The following is a 13187-nucleotide window of genomic DNA, read 5'->3' on the forward strand; positions in this document are numbered from 1 at the left end:
TTTTCCATCAAATTTTAAAACAGAGAAGTAGACAATTAATCTGGACACAAACAGTAAGCATAGAAGGGGGAAAGGGATAATAGGTCCCAGAATTTTAAAATAAACATAACATATTCAAGGTGCAATATCAAATAGAGTAGTAAAAACACAACATTTCTGAAATATTCAGCAGTGAAAAAGATCTAGGACAAAGTGAACAAATATTTGTAATAAAAAACAAATACATTAAATTGGCCTTCATATTAATAGTAATACACGCAAACATTAATTAAATTGAACTGCCGGTGCCTAAACATTGAAAGAACAACTCTGAATAAAATCTCCTCTAGCTGAGGATTGGGCTGCGCTCAAAGTGATCAGGAATGCCATCAAACCGGCCAAAGTCGCGCCTGCTGTGCTCAACCCACTGGCTGAGACTGAATCTCTGAGTTTTGCTGTGACTCCGTTTGCTGTAGTTCCTACATAGGGAAGGCATTTTACAAAAACAGGAAGAAAGAAAAAAACGTCAGTGCAAAACTTGGAGACAAAAGAGCAGCAACCCAACCCTGGAAACTGTCCCATCTTTTTTTTTCTTGAGGAAGCTTTCCACACAAATACTGGGAGCCCCCTCCTCACTTTTCAACCTGGGACACCAGTAAATGGAGCATGGGAACTACAGACTGGGTCCCCTTCCTTGCCTGCCTTCTGTTCCCTTTTAGGCCTAAGACCGGCTGCCTTCTCTTTGCTGACTTGATCCAGTCCCATTTCAAAAACTGCAGCCTCCATGCCACAGCCATTGTCCAACCCACGGAAGCACATTCCTCAAGAAATTTGTATTATTTTTTTATTAGAAGTGTGTTACATTATCTTTCAACAAAACTACCATGTTGATCAGAATTCAAAGCACTATCAGAGGATTTGGGAGAAAGGGGAGTTTTTATTTCTATTGCATTACAAAGGCTTCCTTTGCTGTTTTGAGTCTTCATGAGTGATAGAACTAACACTTAATTTATGACCGGTTGCTTAGTGACTGTACAAAGTTAAAGTGGATCTTCCCCAAAGGCATTTACAACCTGGTTCCAGTCATGTGACTGCATTTTGGATTCTTGGCAATAAGCCCACATTTTATGGCTGACTGCATGTGAGTGCAATTTACAAAGTTTTTGCTGAAAACTGGTGTTTGCTTCCAGTTTTTGGCAAAAACACCACATAGCAAATAATGAATTTGCTTAATGACTGCCACATTCGCCTAACGATCACTGCAAAAAGGTCATAATCAGTCAATCATGTGGGTGATCTGCTTTATGACCGTCATGACTTACAACTGTAACGGGCAGCTCCATTAGTCATAATTTGAGGACTGCTTCTCCTGTAGTTCAGGTGAAGAGAATGTTCAGGCAAGTCTGATTCTGCTGCCTGTTTCTACAGATGTTTAGCTAGGATGTCAAGGAAATTTTCTACCCTGGGCATTAACCTTCCTCTTCCTCTCCTAGATCTTTTTTCAGATAAAAAGTCTATGCTTAGAGTTAAATAGATGCTTCAACACATTATCTTTTTAAAATAATCACTTTTATAATGATCTCTCACATTATAAAAATATTTTTCTTTTCAGTTGTATAATTTTATCCCCAATTTGTTTTATTCAATTATTGTTCACCTCAGGGAAATAAATGCTCAAAAAGAGCATTTGTATCTTTAATTCATATGCATCCAGAAATCTCACTGTTATTCAACTACACTGTGATCTTTGTCACCCAAATATCAGTACATGTAAGTAAGGATATTTTGCCAACCTGAAAGATAGTAAATTCTAGTTCCTCAAACTTGAAATAATGATACCTATTTTTACATGTTACGAGATCTGCAAAGCTGCTTCCCAGGAAAAACTTGCCACCAAGTTCTCCCTGTCCTCTTAGAGGCCTCGTACCTTACGGTCAAGTCTGTTGGGTGGTTGTAACTGGATTCGGACGCGACTGTATCTACCAGTGTGTGCAACTCATGGACAGTGTCTGAAATTCAGCAGAACAGAAGATTAATCAAAACATGACAGTTAGGGGGGAGATTCTGCTACTAACAACATTTTGGAATCTATTTTTCACTAACCAAAGAAAGAAAGAGACAATCCTTAACGTACATTGAGAAACAGCATACAGTAAAAGAAGACTCAGAGGCTTTGGGGATTGCATTTGCTCAGTGCCAAGAAAATTCCAAGTGCTGCTTGATTAAATATATGATAAAGGAGAGATTCTTAAAATCAGTTTTTTTTCCTGTCCAGTTTGTCCTCCAACCAGCAGTCCAACACTATTTAACCTTAATCAGTCCAATGTTTTCTAAGCTACCATTTTTCACTAAATAGCTAGACCAAAACAGTTCACCTAACAGGATACTTTAAGAAAAGCTCAAATCCTCTAGTCATAGAGAGTACAAAAATCTCAAATCTCATACTAAACAGAGATACACAATGGAAAAACAGAATCCTTTTTCTTTCACTTACACCACTTTTCTCAATATATACATGGTAAATATTCCAGGAGTGATGCATCTGTTAGTACTACATGTGTGAAAAACTGGAAACTAGTATTAAAAGTACTGTATTGTTATCTTCCTGAAAGGACCACAACCACCTGCAAATAAGCCATTACAATAAACTCAACTCCTTCTATTGAAACTCAAGGGGTTCTTAGACACTCAGGAGAAGCAAACTGCAATCCCCAACAGTCTGACACATGACATCTCCCCCCCTCCATTCTTAAGCCACTATCGTAACCTGGCCTGTATTGTAACAAAAGAGCTGGCATGTGTTAGTGTGTTCAACCAAAGAGGGGCAGCACCCGCCCCACAAAGCCCCCCTGAAGTCCCATAGCTAGAATTTTATGGTAGGGAGACCAAACCTCCAATGCTTATTCAGCCTTAGGACCCTAGATAAACTCTGTGCCTGTTGCCACAAATTTAGTACGCCATTTTGAGACCTTTGGGATCGAAGCAATAATTATACAATGTATCACAATTATTACTTAATTATGAAAGTAAATAATAGATTACATCAATTTTGTAAACTATGGTCTACAATAATTGTCTACAATAATTGCAATCAAACAATCATGTGGTAGTTTTGTATGGTATCAACCTGAACTAAGTTTTACCAATAGATTTTGTAATGAAGCTCCTGTTTGGATGACAAAGCAATCCGATCAAGTTTGTCCAACATGGTCAACCAATCATCTAAAGACTAAATGACTGCACTCTCATACAACATGCTGAAACTTGGCTGGAACAGAGTTTGGTATATTGCATGAATCCAGCCTGTTGCTTAGTTTACATTTCAATGTATGTTGCAAGTTAATTCTTTTATAAAATTAGGTATATTCTGTGAATTCACCTGCAAATTATAAGCAAAATTCCTTCCAGAACTCTATTACAAGATTGATAAGCTTCCACCCAAACCTCCATGCCGCCTGACCCCATCTCTGGCCTGGATGAAATGGAAGTCTTTTCTTGAACAAACCCCATTCCTCCCAGTGGAAAGGATAGCCAAGAACCCTGGAATGTGCTAATCTCCACATTGACCTTAGTGATATTTCCACCACCCACAACTCCCCTTTTACCTTTGCACTTACCTATGAGAGACGGGACAGAGCTAGCATGGTTAAGTACGGCATTAACATATCTCGCTTTTCTTGACTCAAGGTCTGCTTCTTGAATTAATATCTGTTTAGGCTTTACAGGACTAGAAGAGAAGGGAAAAAAATAACAATCTGCAAATGTACCACAAATGATCTTCTAGGAAAGATCAAATTACTAGGAAAGTTTTGAAAGCTAAAGCAAGACATAATTGCACAGAAGTTGTTTCTGCTATTTTCAGACAACCAAAAATAAAAAAGATTTTACTTCCAAATTTTAAAAATTTGTATTCATGAATGAATTGCTTGACAAGACATCGTCTAAATAACGAACAATGGAGTGAATGTCTACTCCATTTTCAGTCAAAAATTCAATTTTAACATTTGCTCCCAGTGTAACTTTTCAATAAACTATAAAATGGGGAAAGGAAAAATACCAATATACCATCTGCTCAACGAAGAAAGGAAAACAATAACAGATAATAAAGAAAAGCTGTAGCAATGCTTTGTACAAGCTTCTCCAACAAAAACTCTGTGTTCCACCATGAAATTGTGTCAGGATTAAAGCTCAGGCTTGACAGAAACATGGTCAGGGAATTTATCTTTATTGAATTTAAAACTCCAGGATCATATGAACAGCATTCCTGGATATTAACTGAAATAGTTTATTTAAAAAAAAATACTGCCAAATTCCAAAAGGACAGAAGATGGTATACAAAAAAATGAAAATGAAGGAACAGTAATATAGAAATAAAAAATAATCTTTAAAACGGCCTAAGTACACCATATTTTTACAAAATAATAAGTCACTTTTTCTGTTGACTGTTTTTAAGAATTCTGAAGTTCAGTAGTGACACAGTCATCCAAATTTCTAGTGGAGCTTGTTCCATAGGATAAAGTGATGCTGACTCTGTAAACCGCTTAGAGAGGACTGTCTAAGCACTATTGCTATTTTTTGCTTTCCCATGAAGCTTATATCCCTACCAAATCTACGTGCATTAGATGGGAAAGATCTATACGTAGATGATGCAATAGATGTTGGATGCCAAGCTACTCAGATGTTGGTAACCTCAACTAATGACCAGTCATTTTAAGTTATGAAGGCTTGGAAAGGCTGCTTTACGCTCTGTAAAGCAATTCTGGATGCTGTAAAACGTTGTGCAGGTCACACACACACACCATCGATCACAAGATCATGATTTGGATGCTGAGCAACCTATTCACGCTGAAGATCAGTTGCCAAGGTCCCTGAGATCATGTGATCACAATCTTCTCTGCCAGCTTTCCCAGAAAGTCAGTGGGGAAACCAACAGGGAAGGTTGCACGCTGCTGCCGGCTGCCAAAAGATTTCCCTTCCACCTCATGAATGGGGGCGAGGTGCAGGAATAAGTGAAGCTGCAAAAAAAAAAGCTGGAATCTTCAAGATTGGAGCTTTCTTTCTCCAGCCCATACATGGCGAGAGCCCCCTGCCCGTTTTAGGCAGAGACCTTGTTTCAGCTCCATCCGCTTAACAACCAGTATGGTTACTTAAGAACTGTAACTGGGAGAACCAGGACTGCAGTCACTGAGAAAAATGGTCTCGTGGGTGTCTTGCTTAAGAACCACTTTGCTAAACAACTACGATTCCAGTCCCAATTGTGGGTGAGGATTTGAATCACCAAACACTTGTATTTGTTAATTACTAGAAGTCAACATGGATTTTCAAGAACAAATCTTATCAAACTATTCTTAATTCATCTTTTGAATGGATAATTGCCTTGATTGTAGAATGCTGAATAATTTATCCAGCAAAATATCTGATAGAAATACATCATGAGATTTCAATTATTTAGTTAAAAATAGGCAACATGGCATGACATTTCATCCATCATCGTCATTCTAGGCATTGTCTATCCACTGCGAGATGAAGACCTCTTCTGCCTGTTTCCAATCAATGCGGTCCTGAGCTTTCTTTTGCCAATTGGGCTCTCAATACTTGCTGATTTTATTTATTTATTTATTTATTGGTTCGATTTATATGCCGCCCTTCTCCAGAGATTCAGGGCAGCTTACAATGCGTTAAGCAATAACCGTCATACTTTTGTATATACCTGCTTAGTAGGGCTTTCGGCCCCCCCAAGCGGTGTTCTTTTTATACAAAGTCAGCTTATTGCCCCCACAATCCGGGTCCTCATTTTACCTACCTCGGAAGGATGGAAGGCTGAGTCAACCTTGAGCCTGGTGAGATTTGAACTCGCAGTAATTGCAGGCAGCTGGCAGCTAAGTGCTACTTAACAGCACTTTAGTCCACTGTGCCACCAAGGCTCTTCAATCCATCTTGTCAATCCATCTTGTTTTAGGCCTCTTTCATGGACGCTTTTGATCAAGTGGGATCCATTCTATGACTGCCTTGGTCCACCTGCCATCCGTTCTTCTTGCTAGGTGACCAGCCCATTTCCATTTCAATTCTTTGACTCTCTTGATGATTTGTTTGGTTTGTTCTCTAATCCATGTACAGGTCTTTCTATCTTGCTTTGTGATGCCAAGCATGTATCCTTTTATGGTTCTTTGCGCCACTCATAGGTTTTGTATCGATTGTGAGGTGTCCATGTTTCAATGGCACGTTAGAGCAGGTAGTACACACTGATCAAAAACTTTTCTCTTCAGGCATAGGGGGAGGTTGTTCTTGAGAATTACATTACACATTTAACACACCGTTCAATTTCCTTTATTGTATCACCTTCTACTGAGATCCATTGGTCAAGGTATATGAAGTGGTCTACTACATTTAGTCTCTGCAGGTATAATTTTTTTTTCTTTGGTGAATTTGTTAAACATAACCTGGCTCTTTTTCAGTTTTATTTTAAGCTAAATGCTTCTCCTGCTTTGTGCAGCTCTTGCACGTGTAGGTCTTCTTGGTCTTCTCGGCCTTGTGAAAACATCATCATCTGCAAACCTTAAGTGATCATCTGCAATAGGCGCCATTAATTTTTATTCCATCTTTTGCTAAGTCTAGTTTGCAAAATACTTCTTTAAGGCAGGCTGAGAAAAAGATAGGTGATATTGTCTTGTCTTGTCGTACACCTCATTCTATGTTGATTTCCACTTTAAGATCATTAAGGCAAATTGTTGCCATTGTACTTTTCATGTATTGATTGTAGTATATGTAAGCAGTGTCTACGCCTTGGTTGAGAGCAATGCCTTAATTATTGCTTGCTGGAATATGGAGTCGAACACTTTTTTCGTAGTCAATGAAAGCAATGCACAGAGACCTGATGTACTCATTGTGCCTTTCAATGGCTTGCTGAAGAATATGGATGTGATCCATTGTGCTGTAGCCACTTCGGGACCCTGCCTGCTACTTTGACTGCATCATTTAATGTTCTCAATATTCTTGTTGCTATTATCTTGGTGAAAACCTTGTAGATGACTGAAAGGAGGCTTATTGGGCAATTCTTTAAATCATTTTTTTTTAATTTATATGCCGCCCTTCTCTGGAGACTCAGGGTGGCTTACAATGTGTTAAGCCTTCATACTTTTGTATATATTTATACAAAGTCAGTTTATTGCCCCCACAATCTGGGTCCTCATTTTACCTACCTTAGAAAGGATGGAAGGCTGAGTCAACCTTGAGCCTAGTGAGATTTGAACTTGCAGTAATTGCAGGCAGCTGATGTTAATAACAGTGCTTTACTCTGCTGCGCGACCAGGGTTCTTTTTGGGCCCCTTTCTGGTGTATATTTATTTATTTATTTATTTATTATATTTCTATATAATATGAAATCACTTCAGCATTTTTCCATGCATCAGGTATTTTTTCTTCTCTGAGGCATCTTGAGTATAGCTTTGCTAGTATCTTGTGTAAAATATGACCAACAGCTTTTACGATTTCAACCGTAACACAGTCATTTCCTGAAGCTTTGCCATTTTTCATTGATTTTATGGCACTTGATACTTCCTCCACCCGGATAACTGGCATTTCCTCTTTCGTGGGTGTTGTTACTTGAAATAGAAATAGAATAACAGCGTTGGAAGGGAACCCCCTGCCTAGGCAGGAAACCCTACACCACTTCAGACCAATGGTTTTCCAACATCTTCTTATAAACTTCCAGTGTTGGAGCATTCACAACTTCTGGAGGCAAGTTGTTCCACTGATTAATTGTTCTAACTGTCAGGAAATTTCTCCTTAGTTCTAAGTTGCTTCTCTCCTTGATTAGTTTCCACCCATTGTTTCTTGTCCTACCCTCAGATGCTTTGGAAAAGAGCTTGACTCCCTCTTCTTTGTGGCAGCCCCTGAGATATTGGAACACTGCTATCATGTCTCCCCTAGTCCTTCTTTTCATTAAACTAGACATACCCAGTTCCTGCAACCGTTCTTCATAGGTTTTAGCCTCCAGTCCCCTAATCATATTTATTGCTCTTCTCTGCACTCTTTCTAGAGGCTCCACATCTTTTTTACATCGTGGCGACCAAAACTGAATGCAGTATTCCAAGTGTGGCCTTACCAAGGCACTATAAAGTGGTATTAACACTTCACGTGATCTTGATTCTATCCCTCTGTTTATGCAGCCTAGAAATGTGTTGGCTTTTTTGGTTGTCCACTAGGACTCCAAGATCCATCTCACAGTTACTATTACAGGTACATATACTGTACCTGTGCATTTTGCTTTTCTTGCTTACATGTAGAACCTTACTTTTTTCACCATTGATTTTCATTTTGTTAGATAGCGCCCAATGTTCTAGTCTGTCAAGATCCTTCTGTATCTTAAGCCTATCTTCTGGCTATTCCTGCCAGCTTGGTGTCATCTGCAAATTTGATGAGTTCCCCATCTATCCCCTCGTCCAAGTCATTGATGAAGATGTTGAAGAGTACTGGGCCTAAAACAGAACCTTGGGGTACTCCACTGCATGCTTCCCTCCATGTAGATGCAGTTCCATTGAGGATTACACATTGAGTGCAGTTGGTCAGCCACTTATGAATCCATCTGATGGATCTGTCTAACCCACATTTTTCTACTTTATCTAGTAGTAGGTTATGGTCTACTTTATCAAATGCCTTACTGAAGTCCAAGTAAATTATATTGACAGTATTCCTCTGATCCACTAATTTTGTCACTTTGTCAAAGAATGCAATAAGATTAGTCTGGCATGATCTGTTTTTGACAAACCCATGTTGGCTTTTGGTTATTACTTTGTTTGCTTCTAGGTGTTCGCTGATTAGTTGCTTGATTAATTTTTCCAGAATCTTCCCTGGTATTGAGGTCAGGCTGATAAGTCTGTAGTTTCCTGGATCTATTTTTTTTTCTTTTTTTGAAGATGAGAACTACATCAGCTCTTTTCCAGTCCTCTGGCAGTTCCCTTGTGCTCCAGGATTTTTGAAAGATATAGTTGAGCAGTTCTGAGATCTCATCTGCCAGTTCCTTCACAACCTTGGGGTGTAATCCATCTGGTCCTGGTGATGTGAACTCGTCTAGGGTAGACAGGTGTTCACTTACCATTTTCTTCCCTATTTTAACTTGTGTTCCTAATCTGTTTTTTGTGGTGCTGTTTTTGATAGGTTTGACTATCTTTTGTGTAACGACAGATGCAAAAAATGAGTTAAGTAGTTCTGTTTTCTCCTGTTGCTTGTGTTGATCTTGATCTTTGTATAGCTCTGAATAGAATTTTCTAATTATTTCTAACAATTTCTGTCTTGTTCTACACAGAGCCTTCTTCACATTTTAATGCAAAAACCTTCTTTCTTGTATTTTTAAGAATTTAAAATCTATTAATCCCTTTGTTTTCTTCAATTGCCTTTTTTGCAAGTTTCACATTAAACGTACATGTTTCTTCTTGGATATGTTTTCTTATGGTCTTGAAAAGTTCAACATACTCCAGTTTATTAGTGAAACTTGTAGTATGCTTCATTGTCCATCAGTTTTTCATTAAATTAATGGTTTTATCAGAAATTTTTGACTGTTTTTCCAGCAATGCTATAGATGTAGCAAATTCAAGGATGTTTTTGATTATTTGTCCATTTTGGTCTGTAATGTTCATCTCTTCTAAATCTTGCAATAGAGCACAGTGATTTGATAGATTAATCTCAAAATTGCTATTCACTTCTAACAGCTTGTCACTCTTTTTGTTTTTCATAACGTCTTTATCATTTTCATACACTCTTTTCACAGTCTATCTTCACTTTAGCTTGTGACTTTCTATGGTCACTTCCAACATTAAAACAATTGATCCAACAGTACAATTGCAGAATATGGTTTTATTACTTGACACGATGTCGTCAATTTCGCTTCTGTACCCAGATGGACTCTTCCATGTCCATTTTCTACTAGCTTTTTTCTTGTAAAATGTGTTCATGATATAAAGTTCCTGTCCATCAGTCACCTCTATTATCTCATCCACTACTTCCATAGAGCCAGTTGCTTTTTTCCAGGTATTGTTCTTCCTATTCTTGCATTAAAGTCACCCATTAGTGTTTTGTATCGGCATTTTTCTTTGTCTTCAAGGCAGGCCATGTCATCGTTAAACTCTTTGACCTGAACATCACTACAGTTTATGGTTCATGCATAAATTTGGATGATTTGAAGCTTGTATTGTTTGTTCAACTGAATGGTGCATTGGGCTACTCTGTCTGATATACTTCCAAATTTTACTACCAAGTCTTTCCGCTTTTGGTTGATGAGAAAACCAACTCTGCCATATCATCCATCTTCAGTACCTCTAGTGTATAGTAAATGCCCAGTCCTATCAAGTTCAACTAAATTTTTGCCATTTTGTTGTGTTTCACATAATCCAATGATATCCCAATGCATATTGTTGAGTTCAATCAGCAGTTCTTCTAGTCAAGTGTCTGTTTTCATTCTTTGAATGTTCTGTTCCTATGCCCAAAGTCCAAAATCAGCGTGATTTAACCCGGTGATTCTTAGCACCCATTACCTTTGGGCAGGTCTTCCCGCTGCCATAGATAGTTGCCCTAGGGCCTCTGGGAAATATGGGCCATTTTTGGGATTGTATTGTCATGTGGAAAGAATAGATCATAATCTGCCACACTGGTCCAATGCATGACATTTATTTGGCTCAAAAAACTGCACTAAAGAGTCTCATTTTTTTGAGCACCCAAAGAAGTATTCCAACTCTTCTACCCATTTTTCATCAAATTTGCAGATGACAAAATTTGGTGAGACAGTTAAAACTAAGCTGGAAATAAAATTTAAAGCAATTTTGATGATTGGGAAATGGGCTGAAAGTAATATTGTGACCAGAGAGAACTGCAAAGTCCTTCACTTAGAAAATAAAATTCATTATGTGTCCAATGGTAACAAAGGTGTAGAGTCCACTTGGATATACCAAAAAGGTCCTGGCCAGGTTCACGTGGTTGTTTCTTGAGTGAAATTGTCAAGTCCACATAGCTGGCAAATTCAAGAAATTAAGAACCACAGATTTCAGAAATGCATCTTTAAACCTTAGTCAGGTAATTCACATAATTGTGAAAATTATAAATGCTCCTGAGCAGATTTACAGGAAACCATTTAGGGCAGCAACTCTTTGAAATATCTCCTAACAGCTCCCACCTTGGGGCTGTTATTTCTTTCCACAGCCAGTGAACTCCTATGTGCAATTCCCACATTCTCCTACAGAAACTTAAGCTGAACTTGTTTTCTCAAAGACCTTCTGCTGAGTGGATTGTCTAAGTGGACCTTAGGTTGATTTTAAATGACCGGGAAGGGGCCCTTTCACATTGAAATGGATGATCTAGATAATGATGCCATGTCTGAATCAATTGCTCCTGTGCCAACTTGAAAAAGCTCCAATGGAGAGTAGTGACTGGGATAGGCAGGTAGAGCTTCCTAGAATTGCCTTCCACCACTAATGATGTTTCCATTGTAAAATGTTAAATGACTGCTCTCTAATCCTTTGACACAGTGAAAGAGAGAAGGAAAAAGTCACACCTTTTCTGGGTATACATCTCATGTACTGTAAGTGCTTCAGTGTTTATCTTCAATCTGAAATCTCTTGGAGGCCTGGAGAATTATTATTTTGCTTCAAGATCTAACTCATTCTAATACAATTTGATGCATATTCTCCCTGGGAATTGTTTTCAGGCAGGGTAGAATTTCTCCAGTTACATGTTCACCTGGGAGAAGAGGGGATCCTGCTGAGCAGGGTTGCCACTGAATCCTGACTTTTACACTGACTCTCTGCTGGATGGGGACACCAACTGCCAGGACACTAAGCACAGCAGACACTTTCTTGTCCATTTCCTATCCAAAAGCTGCCCAGAATCCTCTCTAGGGTATACATAAATGGGAAAAATCCTTTATTCTGAAATATGTAGGAACTAAGCCTTTCTGTTCCAAAAATTCTGCTGAACCAGAGAGTAAGATGATTAATCAGAAATGAAAACAATGTTCAGGCAGGGTATAAGCCACTTCATCTTTTCATTCCACATCCCCCAACACTATACACCTCACCAGCTTGCCTGTCTTTCCGCCCCTGCCTTCCAGTCACAACCAATATCACAGCAAGGCCCACTTGCCAGCATCTTTCCCAGAACCCACCCCTCCCTGAATCAGAATAGAGCTGGAAGGGACAGAGGTCTTCTAATCCAGCCACCTTCTCAAGCTATTGTCAGGGTTCCAAGTAACACCCCCAACAAAAGAAATACCATTTCAGACAAATGACTGTCCAGTCTCTCCTGTGATGGAACACCTACAACTGCTGAAGGCAAGCTGTTCCACTGGTTTATTGTCCTGTAAGGAAATTTCTCCTTAATTCCAGGTTGCTTCTCTCCTTGATTAGTTTCCATCCGTTGTTTCTTGTCCTGCCTTCAGGTGCTTTGGAAAATAAGTTGACCCCCTTTCTTTGTGGCAGCCCCTCAAATACTGGAAGAGTGCTATCATGTTCCTGCTAGTCCTTCTTTTCTCTAGACTAGCCAAACCCAAAGCCAGCAACGGCTCTTCATATATTTTTGCCTCCAGGCCTTAGTTGCTCTTCTTTGTAACTAAGCTGCAAAATTGCAACTTTTTCCAACATCTTTTTTGTAATGTGGTGACCAAAACTGGATGCAGTATTCCAGGTGTGGGGTTACTAAGGCTTTATAAAGGGCTACTAATATTTAACATGATTCTGATTCAATGCCTCTGTCTATACAACCAAGGATAAGGATTGTATTAGTTTTGGCTGCTGCCACACAGTGCTGGCTCATGCTTAAGTGATTGTCCACTAGGACTCCAAGGTCTCTCTCAGTTAGTTTTTGAGCCAATTTCACCTAATCTGTACTTGTACCTTTGTTTTTCCTGCCTTGGTGTAAAACGTTGCTTTTCTCCAGATTAAATTTCATTTTGTTGGATAGGGCCCATTGTTCAAGTCTGTCAAGATCCATTTGGATCCTGAGCTTGTCTTCTGGGGTGTTGGCTATTCCTGCCAGCTTAGTATCATCCGCAAATTCGATGAGTTCTCCTTCTATTCCCTCATCTAAGTCATTTATGAAGATATTGAAGAGTACTGGGCCTAAGACCTTGTGGTACCTCACTGCTTACTCCCCTCCATGTAGATATAGTACCATTAAGGATTACTCGTTGAGTACGGTTTGTCAACCAGTTGCAAATCCATCGG

The 13187-nt window shown here is 39.0% G+C and overlaps 1 protein-coding gene across 3 annotated transcripts in view; it reads right to left on the bottom strand.

Moving 5' to 3' along the window:
• The window catches only part of S100PBP (S100P binding protein), a 24865-nt gene continuing 11678 nt past the window's right edge, over window positions 1-13187 (bottom strand). For all 3 annotated transcript variants that reach the window (XM_070949446.1, XM_070949447.1, XM_070949445.1), the window contains 3 exons: window positions 3597-3706; window positions 1907-1988; window positions 1-458 (listed from right to left, as the gene is read on the bottom strand). In XM_070949446.1, coding sequence (XP_070805547.1) covers window positions 326-458; window positions 1907-1988; window positions 3597-3706 — 325 coding nt within the window. In that variant the 3' untranslated portion in view covers window positions 1-325. The remainder of the gene's footprint in view (window positions 459-1906; window positions 1989-3596; window positions 3707-13187) is intronic.

This window comes from Pituophis catenifer, unplaced genomic scaffold (assembly GCF_029215685.1).
Source record: "Pituophis catenifer annectens isolate HBS135680 unplaced genomic scaffold, rPitCat1.0.hap2 SCAF_9, whole genome shotgun sequence".
Classification (NCBI taxonomy): Eukaryota; Metazoa; Chordata; class Lepidosauria; order Squamata; family Colubridae; genus Pituophis; species Pituophis catenifer.